Consider the following 18,911-nt stretch of genomic DNA (forward strand, 5'->3'; position numbering starts at 1 on the left):
GGAAGACAATCTAAATACTCAGAGTTTTTAAGCTTCCCTGTCAAAATAGGATCAGATGGAACCTCAAAATCATCTGAAAACCCAGTCCCAACCGTGACCACTGACTTTGTCACACCCCCACCCACAGTCAGATCACCCTCCTTCCTGGCTGAGGGAGCAAAAAAGGGTTTCAACAGATTCACATGACACCACTGCACTTTCTTCCTCCTATCAGGTGTCACAATCAAGTAGTCCCGGTCAGACATCCTGCTCTTCACAATGTAAGGCCCACTAAATCTTGCCTGGAATGGAGAGCCAATCATTGGCAACAAAGCCAGAACCTGGTCCCCTGGCTCAAACAGCCGGAACTCCGCCTTCTGGTCAAAAACCTCTTTCATTTTCCCCTGGGCTCCACCCAGATTCTTATGAGCAGCAGCACAGACCATGTAAAGTCGACGGCGAAAATCATTTACATAGTCCAAAACATTGTCAGGGGGCTCCCTAGATTTCAAGTCAACCCCCAGCACTGCTAGTGGACCCCTAACAGCATGCCCAAACACCAATTCATTGGGACTGAACCCCGTACTAGACTGTGACACCTCCCGTATTGCTAGCAACAACCACGGCAGGCCTTCCTCCCAATCGTGGGAGAGCTCAGTGCAATAGGAGCGCAACATAGACTTCAACGTCTGATGAAAACGTTCCAAAGCACCCTGGGACTCTGGATGGTAGGCACTCGAAACACGATGCTCAACCTTCAACTGCTTCAGCACTTGAGAAAAAGTGCGGGACATGAAGTTACTGCCCTGGTCAGTTTGCACCACCTTTGGAACACCAAAGGTTGAGATAAAGGAAGTCAATGCCTTCAGCACAGGTTTGGTTTTAATAGAGCGCAATGGAAACGCCGCAGGATACTGTGTACTCTTACACATCACTGTCAACAGGTACTGGTTACCAGCCCTACTCCTTGGAAGCGGCCCCACACAATCAAGCAACAGATATTCAAACGGCTCCTCCACAACAGGGATGGGATAGAGTGGAGCCGGCTTGATCTTCTGATTGGGCTTCCCTGTCAACTGACATGTCTTACAAGTTTTACAGTATGCAGCCACATCCTTCTTCAGATGAGGCCAGAAGAAGTGGCGAAGCACTTTATCATAGGTTTTCTTCACGCCAAGATGGCCTCCCACCCCATCATGAGACATGCTTAACACCAGATCTCTGAATTTTAAAGGAACCACAACTTGGACAACGCTGTCAACCTGCACTCCCATTACCACTCTAACCCACTTCCTCAACAGCAAACCATCACTTAGAAAATACCCCCCTGAGGCATTCCTGAATTTACTCTCTGAACCACCCAACTCAAACAAAGGCCTCAAAGTGGCATCTGCAATCTGTTCTTTAATCCACTCCTCCCTAGAAACTTCAGGCAGAAGGACTGAAAAAAAATTACACAAATCCTTCCCCTCTGTGGGACCTGCCTGAGAACACTGGCTCTGCTCTAACAGAGCATTACTCTGGGCCCTAGTCACAACACCGGAAGAGGAGACTGTAGACTGCTCTTCAGTACCCCCTGCAGGATCTCCAGGTCCTTGCAAGACCGAACTCTCATATCTCAATGGTGGACCATCTTTCCAAATCCTTGCCCCGGCCAAATCATTTCCTAGGATGATGTCCACACCCTGAATGGGCAGCTGAGGACGGATGGCCATGTCAACTTGTCCACACACCAACTGAGAATCAAGGTGAACACGATGCACAGGAACCCCCAGTAGAACCATTCCCACCCCAAGGACAGGCGCTTTGGCCCCAGTCGCTGTGCTAGCCGAAAATGGCAGAATCCCACTCAAAATAAGACTCTGATTGGCTCCCGAGTCCCTCAGAATCTTAACAGGAACCTTTTCCTGTCCTATCAGAGACACAAAACCGTCGGAGACAAAAGGTGCATACAAGTCATCTACAGGCTTAGATGGTAAAGACTCTGGTAGAGGAACAGCACTGGGCCTGGCAGTGTGAAGCACAGAGGAAATCAGGCCAGCTGGCTTCACATATACACTGGAATCAGCTGATTTCTGGCCAACCTTACTCAGAGGACACTCCCCTTTCCAATGTCCCTTGTTCCTACAGACATGGCAGATCTTGACTGGATCAAACCTGCCATCTGTACCAGGAACTGATCTGACCCCCACCTGAGAACCCTCATGACTTTCTGGAGGCTTATTAGGTCTAGGCCTAAAACTCCCCCTCCACTGTCCCTCTCGATGACTCTGACCGCTTGTGGGGCCACTGCCATGTGTTAAGACATACTCATCTGCCAAAACTGCAGCTGCTGCAGCTGTTGTAACCTTCTTCTCATTGATATAAGTTGCAAGGTGGGCAGGCACTGAACTTTTAAACTGTTCCAACACAATCAGATCACACAGGCTTTCATACGAATCCGCCCCCGAAGCTGAACACCACCGACTGAAATGGGTAGAAATGTCTTGGACAAACTCAACATGAGTCTGCTGATCTCTTCTTTTCCAGTTCCTAAACCGTTGCCTGTAGGCCTCAGGCACCAGTTCATAGGCCTTAAGGACTGCAGCCTTAACCTTACCATAATTGGTACTATCAACAGGACTAAGGGCAGAAAAAGCTCTCTGGGCCTTACCTGTCAAAATACACTGCAGCATCAAAGTTTGATGGGCATCTGACCACCCCCTACTGCCTGCTACCCGCTCAAACAGTGCAAAAAAGGTGTCAGGGTCTTTGTCATCAAATTTTGGCAATAAACGCAAACTTTCAGCAACATCAAACCCACGATGCCCCCCTGCAGCTTCACCTCTACCTTCCTTTCTCAGCTCCAACCTCAACCGCTCTAACATAACTCTTTCCCTCTCCATGGCTGCCTCAGCCTTCAGCTTCTCCTGCTCCAGCTCGAACTGGAACCTCTCCCTCTCCCACTGTGCCTTTTCCCTCTCCATCTGAAGACACTGCTCAAATGACCAAGTCCCACTACCAACACCTGGACCTCCCTGAGCTACTGGAGCCTGAACCCCTGCCTCCAAAAACTTGGCGGAGACAGCTAGCCCCTCAACAATACCCCGAAGCTCAGCCTTTCTTGGTATTTTCTCTGCTTTAGCCCAACCCAAATGAACTGCCAAGTCAACCAAATCAACCTTTGCAAACTGAGCTAAAGTGCTGCGAGATGGCCGTTGGAGGAACTCTGAAACCAAAGAATTATTGTGTTCCGTCTCCATGTTAACTTTTACTTTAAACCAGCCACAACGTCAGGGACTTCATTCAAGAAGGAACCACCAAGTCACACCGCACAAAACCACAGGGAGATTGAGTGGCAAAGGAGCGCCCCCTCCTAACTGCCTAAACCCCAGCTGAATAACTGCACTCTAGTCTTCATGTGTGCACTGGCGGCGGGTAATTATGCACCTACAAACCGTCTGTATTGGGGAGACAACTTGTCTCGGCCAATACTTCGGGGTGCTCCCGAGACAACTGCTGCTAACCGCACGGGCAACACACAAAAATAACAAACAACCCTGAAAAAACAAAAAAAGAGAGCAACCCCTCCTTATGAGAGGACTGCCACTACGGCCTATCTGGGGGTAACAAATGCTCCAGCCAGACAGCCCAATGTGGCAAAGCCATCTAAACACAATCTCCCCGCAGCTCTGCCCCGTGCGACTTCCACCCCTTCTTCCCCTTGAACACACCTCAAGCACAAGCCCCTAGAGAGAAAACTAGATCTTGCCTCCCTACCTGAGTAACATTACACAAACAAAAAAATCACTGTGAGCCTCCCCACTGTTACTGTCATCTCCAAACAAGACAACTCTACAGGTTCAAAAAGTTGGACGAGCCCCCACTTGTTATGCCCAGCTCGTGGGAGAGCATAACAAAGAAGGGGGAGGTCCACACAGTGACAGTTAAAAGTAATGTAACTTTAATGAAGACAACTCAAATCAACTTACTCTTTGTGAAAATCAGTAATCAGTGGTGAGGTGTAAGGTGTATGGATGCAGGTGTGATCACAAAAAAACCACCAGAACCAAACAAACATAACCAAAAGTCAAAACCCTGCTGAGTGCCCAGGAGGCATCTGCCATCCAAGAGGGAGAGAGCCATCTTGGTTTCCAGGACTCTTATATAGAGTCTGAGCAGGTGTCTGAAACGAGAGGGGAGGAACCAGCCAAACCTAAAAATGGAGGAACACAAAGAGAACAAAGACAAAATGGCCGACGGCCATCACACAGAGGAAAGCAGCTGTGAGAATTCATTCATATAATTTGTACAAGATCTAGGAGGTTGGGAGACAACCATGCAACACACTGGTAATTCACACTCAAGTTTAAAAGACAACAGTTCAAACTTAAGAAAAGGAATAGGACACAGCTGAGATAACGCTGCTAAACCACTGCAAGGAAGCTGTAATTTGGTGGGTACAGCTTCACCAGGGGGCAGCAGAATGAATAACGAATGTAAAAAACAAGTATGGCTATATTTAGTACTATATAGCATGGCTACTTTAGTAGCGCTATCAAGCTAATATGTTAGTATTGGTGAATTTTGGCTGCACTTTCTCTGCCTTTCTTGTGCCACTAATAGCTTTAGCAATACATCCGCCTAGCTTTGTGGAAGACAGCAGTGCGAAGTGCGAAGTGCACAGTGCACGCAGATACAGGTAGCCTGTTAAATCTTTTCGTACAGGCTGGACTTATTAGAGACCTGCAACAGCCACACATACTGGATTTTGTTTTTATTTTATTTGTCACAGTGCATTTGATTTATTGATTGCTGCCAGGATGTTCAGAGATTTTCTACAAATATAACAAAAAAAAACCCCTCTAAAATAACTGAAATAAATCACATTTAACCCGGCTAAGATCGTTTTTGTGCAATGGGAACGTGCAAACTCTGCATTTACACCCAGGTCAGTTGACTCTGCAGTAGACACAGGTTTTTATTACCTCTGCTCAGCTTTGATCTAAATGTAAGACCCGGGGGAACACGCTAAATTCCGCTGCGCAAAGTGATGACGCGTTATTAACACCTGGTGGAGGGTGAAGGAGAAATTTGGGATGCAGTCTATTAAGGACGTTTTATTACTGGACTCCGTGTTGGAGGTGGAGCCCCGTTCATTCCTATGAAAGCTGCTCAGTGGTGATCTGAAGCCAAAACAGCTTGACTACCTGGATCGCCGACCAAGCCAGCTAACTTGAATGAGGATAAAATAATTGAATGGTGTGCCTCTTCTAGACTTTCCAAATGTTATTGGACCGAATGGATCAAATTATGACAGTGAAACGAGTCATTTCGCGGCAGTTGTGACTCAAAACAATTTTTTCCAGAGTTTTACAGACACTTCTTTCACAATGGGTCTATTGTTGCTTCCTCTTTCATTACAAATGTTTCCGGCGCATTCGTGGCGTGAAATGTGACGTCAGTGATGTACAACGTAACGCTTCAGATTAAAGTCACAGATGGGCTGCCTTGCCTGCGGGAAGTGGAAATGGGGTCAATAGTCCAATTTTTAATGTACCCACGTTTAAAAAACCTGTGTAGACTCACTAATTTTGGTGGAAAAGCAGTATTACCAACCTTCGCTTTAATTAAATAGTCCATAATTTTTAAAACATTTACTAAAGATTTCGTGGCAAGAACTATGAAATTGACCTTTATATTGGTACACTTTAATTCTAATAAATTGCTAGTGCATATTAATTTAGTCAGCACAGAGCTGGTCAGGTAAACATGAAAACATGTACATTTGTCCTCAGATAAAAGCACACACTTCAACATATAAGAAAATAAAGTTGCCAGGTGTCAGGTGTTTCATTTCAAGGTGCTCATATTTTATTTCACGAATAAATTGTCAAAAGAACAATATCAGCAGAACGAAAGCCTTTTCAAAAAACTGCACTCACACACACACACAGACACACACACAGACACACACACACACACACACACACACACACACACACACACACACACACACACACACACACAGATTCTCTTCAGTGGTTGGATTTCTTTAGTTTTCTCTCAGTTTATCATCAGATAAGGCAGCATCCAGCTGTGTTGCCCTCCAACATATTTTAATACTACTGGTTCTCTCAAAGCACCGTCTCCCTGAAGACTCCGATCAGACTGTGAGGCCGTTCAGGATGATCTGGGCGGGATCCTGTCCTTGACCCTGCCCTTGAACCCACTACCGATCCGACTCTTCTACTGCTTCCTTGATGTTCCAGAGACTCAAGTGCAGCACAGGTGAAGGAGCTGAGATCCCCACAGCTCTGTAGGTGCAGCAAACCAGTTCTTCTCCTAGGGGGGCGAGGGAAAGTTTGGGAGGAACTGCCTGCTGGCTGCTGCTGGGGAGGTTTTGGCTGACTGGGACCCACTTCAGAGTCAGTGAACGCCTGAAAGCAAACAGGAAACTAATGTTCATGACACCTGAAATATACAGTAGGGAAAATAAATATTGAACGCGTCAACATTTTTCTCAGTCACATATATTTCTGATGGGGCTATTGACATGAAATTGTCACCAGATGTCGGTAACAATCCAAGTATTCCACACATACAAGGAAATCAAAACATACATGTCCATAAATTATGTGTAATAAAGTGGAATGACACAGGGAAAAAGTACTGAACACGCTTACTGAAATTTAATTAATACTTTGTTGGTAATGACAGCTTCAAGACGCCTCCTGTATGGAGAAACTAGTTGCATGCATTGCTCATGTGTGATTTGGCCCATTCTTCCACACAAACTGTCTTCAAATCCTCTTCTGGGGGCCTCTTCTATGAACTCTGATCTTCAGTTCTTTCCATAGATTTTCAATTGGATTCAGGTCGGGTGATTGACTGGGCCATTTTTAGCAGCTTTATTTTCTTTCTCTGAAACCAATTGACAGTTTCCTTGGCTGTGTGTTTGGGATCGTTGTCTTGCTGAAATGTCCACCCTCGTTTCATCTTCAGCATCCTGGTAGATGGCAGCAGATTCTTATCAAGAATGTCTCGGTACATTTCTCCATTCATCCTTCCTTCAATCATATGAAGTCTGCCATGATGTTCCCACCTCCAAACTTCACTGTTGGTATAGTGTTTTTGGGGTTATATGCAGTGCCATTTGTCCTCCAAACATGGTGTGTGCTATGACATCCACAGAGTTCAATTTTGGTCTCATCTGACCAGACTATATTCCCCCAGTATTTCATAGGCTTGTCCAAATGTTGTGCAGCAAACTTTTAACAAGCTTCAACATGCTTTTTCTTGCACGGTGAGCGTGCATAGAGGCAATGGCGGTTGAGTGCATTACTTATTGTTTTCTTTGAAACAACTGTACCTGCTAATTCCAGGTCTTTCTGAAGCTCTCAGCAAGTGATCCTTGGCTCTTGGACAACTCTTCTGATTATTCTTTTGACTCCTCTGTCAGAAATCTTGCGAGGAGCACCTGGTCATGGCTGGTTTATGGTGAAATTATGTTCTTTCCACTTCCGAATAATGCCCCCAATGGTGCTCACTGGAACATTCAGAAGTTTAGAAATACATCTGTAACCAATGCCATCAGTATGTTTTGCAACAATAAGGTTGCAAAGGTCTTGAGAGAGATCTTTGCTTTTCCCCATCATGAGATGCCCATTGTGTGACACCTTGGTAATGAGAAACCTTTTTATAGGCCATCAATTAGGACTAAACCAGCTGATATTCATTTGCACTGATAGGGGGCAGGATTGCTTTCTAAATACTAACAAATTTCAGCTGGTTTCTTGGCTTTCCATGCCTTTTTGCACCTCCTTTTCTTCATGTGTTCAATACGTATTCTGTGTCCTTTCACTTTATTACACATAACTTAATTTATGGAAATATATGTTTTGATTTCTTTGTATGTATGGATTACTTGGGTTGTTACCGACATCTGGTGACAATTTCATGTCAATAGCCCCATCAGAAATATATGTGACTGAGAAAAATGTTGACGCATTCAATATTTATTTTCCCTGCTGTAGATGGAACAAAAATATCATGTATTCATTTGTACTGATTAATTATCTTGGGAATTACATTTGGCAGTTTATTAAGTCCACCTGGCTAAAAATAATGCAGTCTAATACAAAAGTCCTGTCATAAATGTTCAGTGTTTCTGTTATAATTTACGTGTATAAAAAGGTCACAGCCTGGACATAGTTTTTTTGTTTGTTTTTTCTGCCTTTATATGGCTTTTATTGATAGGATAGCTTCAGAGATGACAGGAAACAGGATGAGGGGGGGGGGAGGTGACACGCAGCAAAGGGCCTCAGGTTGGACTGGAACCCGAGGCCGCTGCAGTGAGGACAATGCCTCTGTACATGGGACGCCCGCTCTACCAACTGAGCGAATGGGCGCCCCAGGACATCGTTTTGACTTTCATTTTGAACTCATCTTTGAACTATGACTGGATGTCTTGGTCGACTGTGTTTGGCCATACCCAGAGATGGGGACTCGAGTTTGCAACTTGGACTCAAGTCGCACATAAGTTGCATACTCAGTGACCTGAGACTTGACTTGGGACATGCCCTCAAAAGACTTGAGACTCAACTCGGACTCAAGATATGGGACTCTTGAACAAGCTTTATTTTTGGCGAATTAACATTAAGAAAATGTCTGACAAGCTGAACGTCATCCCTTGTGCGTAACCTTACTCATCTGGTTCAGCTGTGCATGGCCACAGATTTCTACAACACTATGGTGAAAAGCACTACATCTGCTGCTGCTCTCCCATTTGTCATAAGCTTTGCTTATGTGTGTTGGTGGGAGTGTGTTGGTGGGAGGATGTTGGTGGGAGTGTGTTGGTGGGAGTGTGTTGGTGGGAGGATGTTGGTGGGAGGATGTTGGTGGGAGTGTGATGGTGGGACTGTGATGGTGGGAGGATGTTGGTGGGAGGATGTTGGTGGGTGTTGTGGGAGTGTGTTGGTGGGAGGATGTTGGTGGGAGTGTGTTGGTGGGAGGATGTTGGTGGGAGTGTGTTGGTGGGAGGATGTTGGTGGGAGTGTGTTGGTGGGAGTGTGTTGGTGGGAGGATGTTGGTGGGAGTGTGTTGGTGGGAGTGTGTTGGTGGGAGTGTGTTGGTGGGAGAATGTTGGTGGGAGTGCGTTGGTGGGAGTGTGTTGGTGGGAGGATGTTGCTGGGAGGATGGGAGGATGTTGGTGGGAGGATGTTGGTGGGAGTGTGATGGTGGGAGGATGTTGGTGGGAGTGTGTTGGTGGGAGTGTGTTGGTGGGAGGATGTTGGTGGGAGTGTGTTGGTGGGAGGATGTTGGTGAGAGTGTGTTAGTGGGAGTGTGTTGGTGGGAGGATGTTGGTGGGAGTGTGATGGTGGGAGGATGTTGGTGGGAGTGTGATGGTGGGAGTGTGTTGGTGGGAGGATGTTGGTGGGTGTTGTGGGAGTGTGTTGGTGGGAGGATGTTGGTGGGAGTGTGTTGGTGGGAGTGTGTTGGTGGGAGGATGTTGGTGGGAGTGTGTTGGTGGGAGTGTGTTGGTGGGAGGATGTTGGTGGGAGTGTGTTGGTGGGAGTGTGTTGGTGGGAGGATGTTGGTGGGAGTGTGTTGGTGGGAGGATGTTGGTGGGAGTGTGTTGGTGGGAGTGTGTTGGTGGGAGGGTGTTGGTGGGAGTGTGTTGGTGGGAGTGTGTTGGTGGGAGGATGTTGCTGGGAGGATGGGAGGATGTTGGTGGGAGGATGTTGGTGGGAGTGTGATGGTGGGAGTGTGATGGTGGGAGTGTGTTGGTGGGAGGATGTTGGTGGGAGTGTGTTGGTGGGAGGATGTTGGTGGGAGGATGTTGGTGGGTGTTGTGGGAGGATGTTGGTGGGAGTGTGTTGGTGGGAGTATGTTGGTGGGAGTGTGTTGGTGGGAGGATGTTGGTGAGAGTGTGTTGGTGGGAGGGTGTTAGTGGGAGTGTGTTGGTGGGAGGATGTTGGTGGGAGTGTGATGGTGGGAGGATGTTGGTGGGAGTGTGATGGTGGGAGTGTGATGGTGGGAGTGTGTTGGTGGGAGGATGTTGGGGGGAGTGTGTTGGTGGGAGGATGTTGGTGGGAGGATGTTGGTGGGTGTTGTGGGAGTGTGTTGGTGGGAGGATGTTGGTGGGAGTGTGTTGGTGGGAGGATGTTGGTGGGAGTGTGTTGGTGGGAGTGTGTTGGTGGGAGGATGTTGGTGGGAGGATGTTGGTGGGAGTGTGTTGGTGGGAGTGTGTTGGTGGGAGGATGTTGGTGGGAGTGTGTTGGTGGGAGAATGTTGGTGGGAGTGTGTTGGTGGGAGTGTGTTGGTGGGAGGATGTTGCTGGGAGGATGTTGCTGGGAGGATGGGGGTATGTTGGTGGGAGGATGTTGGTGGGAGTGTGATGGTGGGAGGATGTTGGTGGGAGGATGTTGGTGGGAGTGTGTTGGTGGGAGTATGTTGGTGGGAGTGTGTTGGTGGGAGGATGTTGGTGGGAGTGTGTTGGTGGGAGTGTGTTGTCGGGAGGATGTTGCTGGGAGGATGGGAGGATGTTGGTGGGAGGATGGGAGGATGTTGGTGGGAGGATGTTGGTGGGAGTGTGATGGTGGGAGGATGTTGGTGGGAGTGTGATGGTGGGAGTGTGATGGTGGGAGGATGTTGGTGGGAGTGTGATGGTGGGAGAATGTTGGTGGGAGGATGTTGGTGGGAGTGTGTTGGTGGGAGTGTGTTGGTGGGAGGATGTTGGTGGGAGGATGTTGGTGGGAGTGTGTTGGTGGGAGTGTGTTGGTGGGAGGATGTTGGTGGGAGTGTGTTGGTGGGAGGATGTTGGTGAGAGTGTGTTAGTGGGAGTGTGTTGGTGGGAGGATGTTGGTGGGAGTGTGATGGTGGGAGGATGTTGGTGGGAGTGTGATGGTGGGAGTGTGATGGTGGGAGTGTGTTGGTGGGAGGATGTTGGGGGGAGTGTGATGGTGGGAGTGTGTTGGTGGGAGGATGTTGGTGGGTGTTGTGGGAGTGTGTTGGTGGGAGGATGTTGGTGGGAGTGTGTTGGTGGGAGTGTGTTGGTGGGAGGATGTTGGTGGGAGTGTGTTGGTGGGAGGATGTTGGTGGGAGTGTGTTGGTGGGAGTGTGTTGGTGGGAGGATGTTGGTGGGAGTGTGTTGGTGGGAGTGTGTTGGTGGGAGGATGTTGCTGGGAGGATGGGAGGATGTTGGTGGGAGGATGTTGGTGGGAGTGTGATGGTGGGAGGATGTTGGTGGGAGTGTGATGGTGGGAGTGTGTTGGTGGGAGGATGTTGGTGGGAGTGTGTTGGTGGGAGGATGTTGGTGGGAGGATGTTGGTGGGTGTTGTGGGAGGATGTTGGTGGGAGTGTGTTGGTGGGAGTATGTTGGTGGGAGTGTGTTGGTGGGAGGATGTTGGTGAGAGTGTGTTGGTGGGAGGGTGTTAGTGGGAGTGTGTTGGTGGGAGGATGTTGGTGGGAGTGTGATGGTGGGAGGATGTTGGTGGGAGTGTGATGGTGGGAGTGTGTTGGTGGGTGGATGTTGGGGGGAGTGTGTTGGTGGGAGTGTGTTGGTGGGAGGATGTTGGTGGGAGGATGTTGGTGGGTGTTGTGGGAGTGTGTTGGTGGGAGGATGTTGGTGGGAGTGTGTTGGTGGGAGGATGTTGGTGGGAGTGTGTTGGTGGGAGTGTGTTGGTGGGAGGATGTTGGTGGGAGGATGTTGGTGGGAGTGTGTTGGTGGGAGTGTGTTGGTGGGAGGATGTTGGTGGGAGTGTGTTGGTGGGAGTGTGTTGGTGGGAGGATGTTGCTGGGAGTGTGTTGGTGGGAGTGTGTTGGTGGGAGGATGTTGCTGGGAGGATGTTGCTGGGAGGATGGGGGTATGTTGGTGGGAGGATGTTGGTGGGAGTGTGATGGTGGGAGGATGTTGGTGGGAGTGTGATGGTGGGAGTGTGATGGTGGGAGTGTGTTGGTGGGAGGATGTTGGTGGGAGTGTGTTGGTGGGAGTATGTTGGTGGGAGTGTGTTGGTGGGAGGATGTTGGTGAGAGTGTGTTGGTGGGAGTGTGATGGTGGGAGTGTGATGGTGGGAGTGTGATGGTGGGAGTGTGTTGGTGGGAGGATGTTGGGGGGAGTGTGTTGGTGGGAGTGTGTTGGTGGGAGGATGTTGGTGGGAGGATGTTGGTGGGTGTTGTGGGAGTGTGTTGGTGGGAGGATGTTGGTGGGAGTGTGTTGGTGGGAGGATGTTGGTGGGAGTGTGTTGGTGGGAGTGTGTTGGTGGGAGGATGTTGGTGGGAGTGTGTTGGTGGGAGTGTGTTGGTGGGAGGATGTTGGTGGGAGTGTGTTGGTGGGAGTGTGTTGGTGGGAGAATGTTGGTGGGAGTGTGTTGGTGGGAGTGTGTTGGTGGGAGGATGTTGCTGGGAGGATGTTGCTGGGAGGATGGGGGTATGTTGGTGGGAGGATGTTGGTGGGAGTGTGATGGTGGGAGGATGTTGGTGGGAGTGTGTTGGTGGGAGTGTGTTGGTGGGAGTGTGTTGGTGGGAGGGTGTTAGTGGGAGTGTGTTGGTGGGAGGATGTTGGTGGGAGTGTGATGGTGGGAGGATGTTGGTGGGAGTGTGATGGTGGGAGTGTGATGGTGGGAGGATGTTGGGGGGAGTGTGATGGTGGGAGTGTGTTGGTGGGAGGATGTTGGTGGGAGTGTGTTGGTGGGAGGATGTTGGTGGGAGTGTGTTGGTGGGAGTGTGTTGGTGGGAGGATGTTGCTGGGAGGATGGGAGGATGTTGGTGGGAGGATGGGAGGATGTTGGTGGGAGGATGTTGGTGGGAGTGTGATGGTGGGAGGATGTTGGTGGGAGTGTGATGGTGGGAGTGTGATGGTGGGAGGATGTTGGTGGGAGTGTGATGGTGGGAGAATGTTGGTGGGAGGATGTTGGTGGGAGTGTGTTGGTGGGAGTGTGTTGGTGGGAGGATGTTGGTGGGAGTGTGTTGGTGGGAGTGTGTTGGTGGGAGGATGTTGGTGGGAGTGTGTTGGTGGGAGTGTGTTGGTGGGAGGATGTTGGTGAGAGTGTGTTGGTGGGAGGATGTTGGTGAGAGTGTGTTGGTGGGAGGATGTTGGTGGGAGTGTGTTGGTTGGAGGATGTTGGTGGGAGTGTGTTGGTGGGAGTGTGTTGGTGGGAGGATGTTGGTGGGAGGATGGGAGGATGTTGGTGGGAGGATGTTGGTGGGAGTGTGATGGTGGGAGGATGTTGGTGGGAGTGTGATGGTGGGAGTGTGATGGTGGGAGGATGTTGGTGGGAGTGTGATGGTGGGAGAATGTTGGTGGGAGGATGTTGGTGGGAGTGTGTTGGTGGGAGTGTGTTGGTGGGAGGATGTTGGTGGGAGGATGTTGGTGGGAGTGTGTTGGTGGGAGTGTGTTGGTGGGAGGATGTTGGTGGGAGTGTGTTGGTGGGAGGATGTTGGTGAGAGTGTGTTAGTAGGAGTGTGTTGGTGGGAGGATGTTGGTGGGAGTGTGATGGTGGGAGGATGTTGGTGGGAGTGTGATGGTGGGAGTGTGTTGGTGGGAGGATGTTGGGGGGAGTGTGATGGTGGGAGTGTGTTGGTGGGAGGATGTTGGTGGGTGTTGTGGGAGTGTGTTGGTGGGAGGATGTTGGTGGGAGTGTGTTGGTGGGAGAATGTTGGTGGGAGTGTGTTGGTGGGAGTGTGTTGGTGGGAGGATGTTGCTGGGAGGATGTTGCTGGGAGGATGGGGGTATGTTGGTGGGAGGATGTTGGTGGGAGTGTGATGGTGGGAGGATGTTGGTGGGAGGATGTTGGTGGGAGTGTGTTGGTGGGAGTGTGTTGGTGGCAGGGTGTTAGTGGGAGTGTGTTGGTGGGAGGATGTTGGTGGGAGTGTGATGGTGCGAGGATGTTGGTGGGAGTGTGATGGTGGGAGGATGTTGGTGGGAGTGTGATGGTGGGAGTGTGATGGTGGGAGTGTGTTGGTGGGAGTGTGTTGGTGGGAGGATGTTGGTGGGAGTGTGTTGGTGCGAGGATGTTGGTGGGTGTTGTGGGAGGATGTTGGTGGGAGTGTGTTGGTGGGAGTATGTTGGTGGGAGTGTGTTGGTGGGAGGATGTTGGTGAGAGTGTGTTGGTGGGAGGATGTTGGTGGGAGTGTGTTGGTGGGAGTGTGTTGATGGGAGAATGTTGGTGGGAGTGTGTTGGTGGGAGTGTGTTGGTGGGAGTGTGTTGGTGGGAGGATGTTGGGGGGAGGATGTTGCTGGGAGGATGGGGGTATGTTGGTGGGAGGATGTTGGTGGGAGTGTGATGGTGGGAGGATGTTGGTGGGAGTGTGATGGTGGGAGTGTGATGGTGGGAGTGTGTTGGTGGGAGGATGTTGGTGGGAGTGTGTTGGTGGGAGGATGTTGGTGGGTGTTGTGGGAGGATGTTGGTGGGAGTGTGTTGGTGGGAGTATGTTGGTGGGAGTGTGTTGGTGGGAGGATGTTGGTGAGAGTGTGTTGGTGGGAGGGTGTTAGTGGGAGTGTGTTGGTGGGAGGATGTTGGTGGGAGTGTGATGGTGGGAGGATGTTGGTGGGAGTGTGATGGTGGGAGTGTGATGGTGGGAGTGTGTTGGTGGGTGTTGGGGGGAGTGTGTTGGTGGGAGGATGTTGGTGGGAGGATGTTGGTGGGTGTTGTGGGAGTGTGTTGGTGGGAGGATGTTGGTGGGAGTGTGTTGGTTGGAGGATGTTGGTGGGAGTGTGTTGGTGGGAGTGTGTTGGTGGGAGGATGTTGGTGGGAGGATGTTGGTGGGAGTGTGTTGGTGGGAGTGTGTTCGTGGGAGGATGTTGGTGGGAGTGTGTTGGTGGGAGAATGTTGGTGGGAGTGTGTTGGTGGGAGGATGTTGCTGGGAGGATGTTGCTGGGAGGATGGGGGTATGTTGGTGGGAGGATGTTGGTGGGAGTGTGATGGTGGGAGGATGTTGGTGGGAGTGTGTTGGTGGGAGTGTGTTGGTGGGAGTGTGTTGGTGGGAGGGTGATAGTGGGAGTGTGTTGGTGGGAGGATGTTGGTGGGAGTGTGATGGTGGGAGGATGTTGGTGGGAGTGTGATGGTGGGAGTGTGTTGGTGGGAGGATGTTGGGGGGAGTGTGATGGTGGGAGTGTGATGGTGGGAGTGTGTTGGTGGGAGGATGTTGGTGGGAGGATGTTGGTGGGAGTGTGATGGTGGGAGTGTGATGGTGGGAGTGTGTTGGTGGGAGGATGTTGGGGGGAGTGTGTTGGTGGGAGTGTGTTGGTGGGAGGATGTTGGTGGGAGGATGTTGGTGGGTGTTGTGGGAGTGTGTTGGTGGGAGGATGTTGGTGGGAGTGTGTTGGTGGGAGTGTGTTGGTGGGAGGATGTTGGTGGGAGGATGTTGGTGTGAGTGTGTTGGTGGGAGTGTGTTGGTGGGAGGATGTTGGTGGGAGTGTGTTGGTGGGAGTGTGTTGGTGGGAGAATGTTGGTGGGAGTGTGTTGGTGGGAGTGTGTTGGTGGGAGGATGTTGCTGGGAGGATGTTGCTGGGAGGATGGGGGTATGTTGGTGGGAGGATGTTGGTGGGAGTGTGATGGTGGGAGGATGTTGGTGGGAGTGTGTTGGTGGGAGTGTGTTGGTGCGAGGATGTTGGTGGGAGTGTGTTGGTGGGAGTGTGTTGGTGGGAGGATGTTGGTGAGAGTGTGTTGGTGGGAGTGTGTTGGTGGGAGAATGTTGGTGGGAGTGTGTTGGTGGGAGGGTGTTAGTGGGAGTGTGTTGGTGGGAGGATGTTGGTGGGAGTGTGATGGTGGGAGGATGTTGGTGGGAGTGTGATGGTGGGAGTGTGATGGTGGGAGTGTGTTGGTGGGAGGATGTTGGGGGGAGTGTGTTGGTGGGAGTGTGTTGGTGGGAGGAAGTTGGTGGGTGTTGTGGGAGTGTGTTGGTGGGAGGATGTCGGTGGGAGGATGTTGGTGGGTGTTGTGGGAGTGTGTTGTGGGAGTGTGTTGGTGGGAAGATGTTGGTGGGAGTGTGTTGGTGGGAGGATGTTGGTGGGAGTGTGTTGGTGGGAGGGTGTTGGTGGGAGTGTGTTGGTGGGAGGATGTTGGTGGGAGGATGTTGGTGGGAGGATGTTGCTGGGAGGATGTTGCTGGGAGGATGTTGGTGGGAGTGTGTTGGTGGGAGGATGGGAGGATGTTGGTGGGAGGATGTTGGTGGGAGGATGGGAGGATGTTGGTGGGAGGATGTTGGTGGGAGTGTGTTGGTGGGAGTGTGTTGGTGGGAGTACATGGGCACAACAGCGGTAAATTGACATGTACCGCGGAAAAAAAAAACACTGCTAGTACTGGAGTATCGATACTGCAGATTTTCAATTTTCAATGGATTGTGCAGCTCTATTCTGCATGTATGAACTCCTACCTGTTCTATGTAACTGGCGCAGCGTACAGCCTCCTCCATGTGCTCCTGATCTGACAGAAGCACATTGCGAATGCTGTCCACCAGCTCCTGGACCTCAGGGGTCAGGCCCTGAGCTGCTGGCTGCTCCAGGATTTTCCTGACTAGCTGCTGTGTGTGTCGGTAGCTCTGGTAGTCCACCATAGAAGAGGGCCTGGGCCGGCGGGGCACCCTACCATCGTTGGCGCCTCGTCGCATTGTGACTTGGCCTTGGGTTTGGGAAGCCAGTGTGAGCTGCGACGTCTGGGTGGAAGAATCTGTGGTCTGAGGAGAGGAAGCGAGGGTGGCGTCGCAGCTGCTCTGCACTACAGCAGACATCAGAGGGGAAGAAGATTGTAAATGATGACATGCTAGCTGAATATGGATAATTTGAGACCCTGAACAAACAGAGTTGTTGTGGTAAAAAATTACAATAGGAAAAGAACTTGAAAAAATGAGTGATTAAAGTGTGGAGACCAACTTTTCTTTAACAAAAACAGATTATTTAATGTGGTTAAAGCAGGAATGTCCATAAAGCAGTCTGCACTGATCTAAATAATATGAGTGATTCGTACAGTATCTGTTGTCCACAGCTCCTTTTTACTGCCATCACACACGATGGTAAACTGACACCAGATTGCTACAAACAAACACACACCTCTACACACACCAGACTGATTCATTTCAAATGATTCTGCATGTTTATGTGGGAGGGGCTAATTCATTCTGTCTTATAAAGGAAATGCTGCTGTATCACATTATTTATGACATGATCGTAGAATTATGACTGGAAACAGAATAATTCTGGTGATGCTGCCATTTAACAGCTTCACCACAATATATTTTTAATCAGTTATTACGATAATCAGTGCACTCAGCTGCAGATTTGTGGTGCTGAAAATAAAAACATGATCTCCAAGTGAACTTCCCTCCATGTAGTTGTGCTATTATGCCATACTTCACTGTGATTGGCTCTGATGCTTCAGAGCCATGAGACCAGTGATGAGACTGGCTGACTGTCTTGATTGGCTGATAATTATGAACTAACCACTTTGCTTTAGTCACTGCCCTTAAAATAAAACTAGAATTACCAGCTCACAGTTGTACTGTATGCCTCTGTGCACCAGTCAAGTTGCTCTTCCTGAGCTGTGGCGTTGAATAATGGCCAAAACATTTTTTGCAGAACATTATGATGTCACAGTGAAGTTGACCTTTGACCTTTTGGATATAAAATGTCTTGACGTCATCATTTTATCCTATTAGTCATCTGTGTACAAATGTTGTTGTAATTGTCACATGAATTGCTGAGTAATAGCCCAAAATGCCCCCAAAAATCCAATCATCACTCTAGTTCATTTATGCCAAATTCGATTAAATTTGCACGTGGCGTTTCTAAAATATCACGCTCACAAGAATGGACGGACAAATCACAAACATACTGCCTCTGTGTATGAATGCAGAAAAGACTCTTGATGATACAAATGTCCAGACGTGACACAAACAGAGGACACGGAGCTGAATATTTGTAAACATCTGGAGCTTTGTATTGATGTTTTAGCACTCACTGTTAAGAATTCTTCAAGTTAGAGATGGTTTCATATTCATGCTTTTATTTTGAAAGTGGGCATTTTATTTTGGAGACAGTTTATGCAGTTCCTCTTCCGGCCTCCCGTTCGCCTATTGACATGTTTACAGTGGTACAGCAGTCACTGACGATGTAAGATATGGTCATAATGATGTGGAATGAATGTGGATATGCTACTTACCCTTTCTGATAGTGATGTGTAGCTCCTAGTGATTATTTACGTTCGTTAAAAGGGCCATTTTCACCCGTTAGCATGATCGCGAGTTAGCATCTATAAGCTAACCAAGTTTGAATGAGTTTGTATGGCTGCTAGCCTTCATATTTGTTTTCGGTTTACATGTGTATGTTACGTAATTAATAGTTAAAGCCACATTGATGAATATTAAGTGATTGACACTGAGATAAATGTGTTTATGTACTGTGAAGTGGCTGTTAAGCCTACTGTATTCAATTGCATATATTTAAAGCAGTACACTGTGATAACTCAGTTCTTTATTTCTTTGTATATTTACAGAAACTGCATTGCATTGTACCAAAACGAATTGCTGCACAGTTCTCCAGTAAATACCATAGACTCCATTGATGTCTCGTGTGCTTTCTGACCGAAGCCCTGCAGTGGTCAGTTAGGCTAAAATCAGCATCAGAGGTCACACTCCTCAACAAAGGTCCTTCGAGCCGGATTATTGACTGCTGCAGAACATGACATCAAAGGAAGATACAACATCTCTCCCACATGTTGATGCACAAGACCGACGTGAAAGGCAACGCCGCACACCCAAGCACCTAGAAGACTACATCCTTGCCTACCATCATCATGGACCTGCCCTTTCCTCCCAACTCAACGACGGAGTCCATGAGGAGCAGAAAGGAGCAGCAGCCGCAGCAGACAGTGGACAAGCAGATGCAAGTATTCATCTTGGTAACAGCAGAGCCTCACATAGCCCTGGTCCAGGTGATCCACTGAGCACCACATCAC

The 18,911-nt window shown here is 49.4% G+C and overlaps 1 protein-coding gene across 2 annotated transcripts in view; it reads right to left on the reverse strand.

Moving 5' to 3' along the window:
• Positions 1-5,809: 5,809 nt before the first annotated feature.
• Positions 5,810-18,911, reverse strand: part of fam189a2 (family with sequence similarity 189 member A2) — a 78,800-nt gene continuing 65,698 nt past the window's right edge. For both annotated transcript variants that reach the window (XM_073466006.1, XM_073466004.1), the window contains 2 exons: positions 16,336-16,676; positions 5,810-6,398 (listed from right to left, as the gene is read on the reverse strand). In XM_073466006.1, the coding sequence (XP_073322107.1) occupies positions 6,096-6,398; positions 16,336-16,676 (644 nt within the window). In that variant the 3' untranslated portion in view covers positions 5,810-6,095. The remainder of the gene's footprint in view (positions 6,399-16,335; positions 16,677-18,911) is intronic.

This window comes from Pagrus major, chromosome 5, assembly GCF_040436345.1.
Source record: "Pagrus major chromosome 5, Pma_NU_1.0".
Lineage (NCBI taxonomy): Eukaryota > Metazoa > Chordata > Actinopteri > Spariformes > Sparidae > Pagrus > Pagrus major.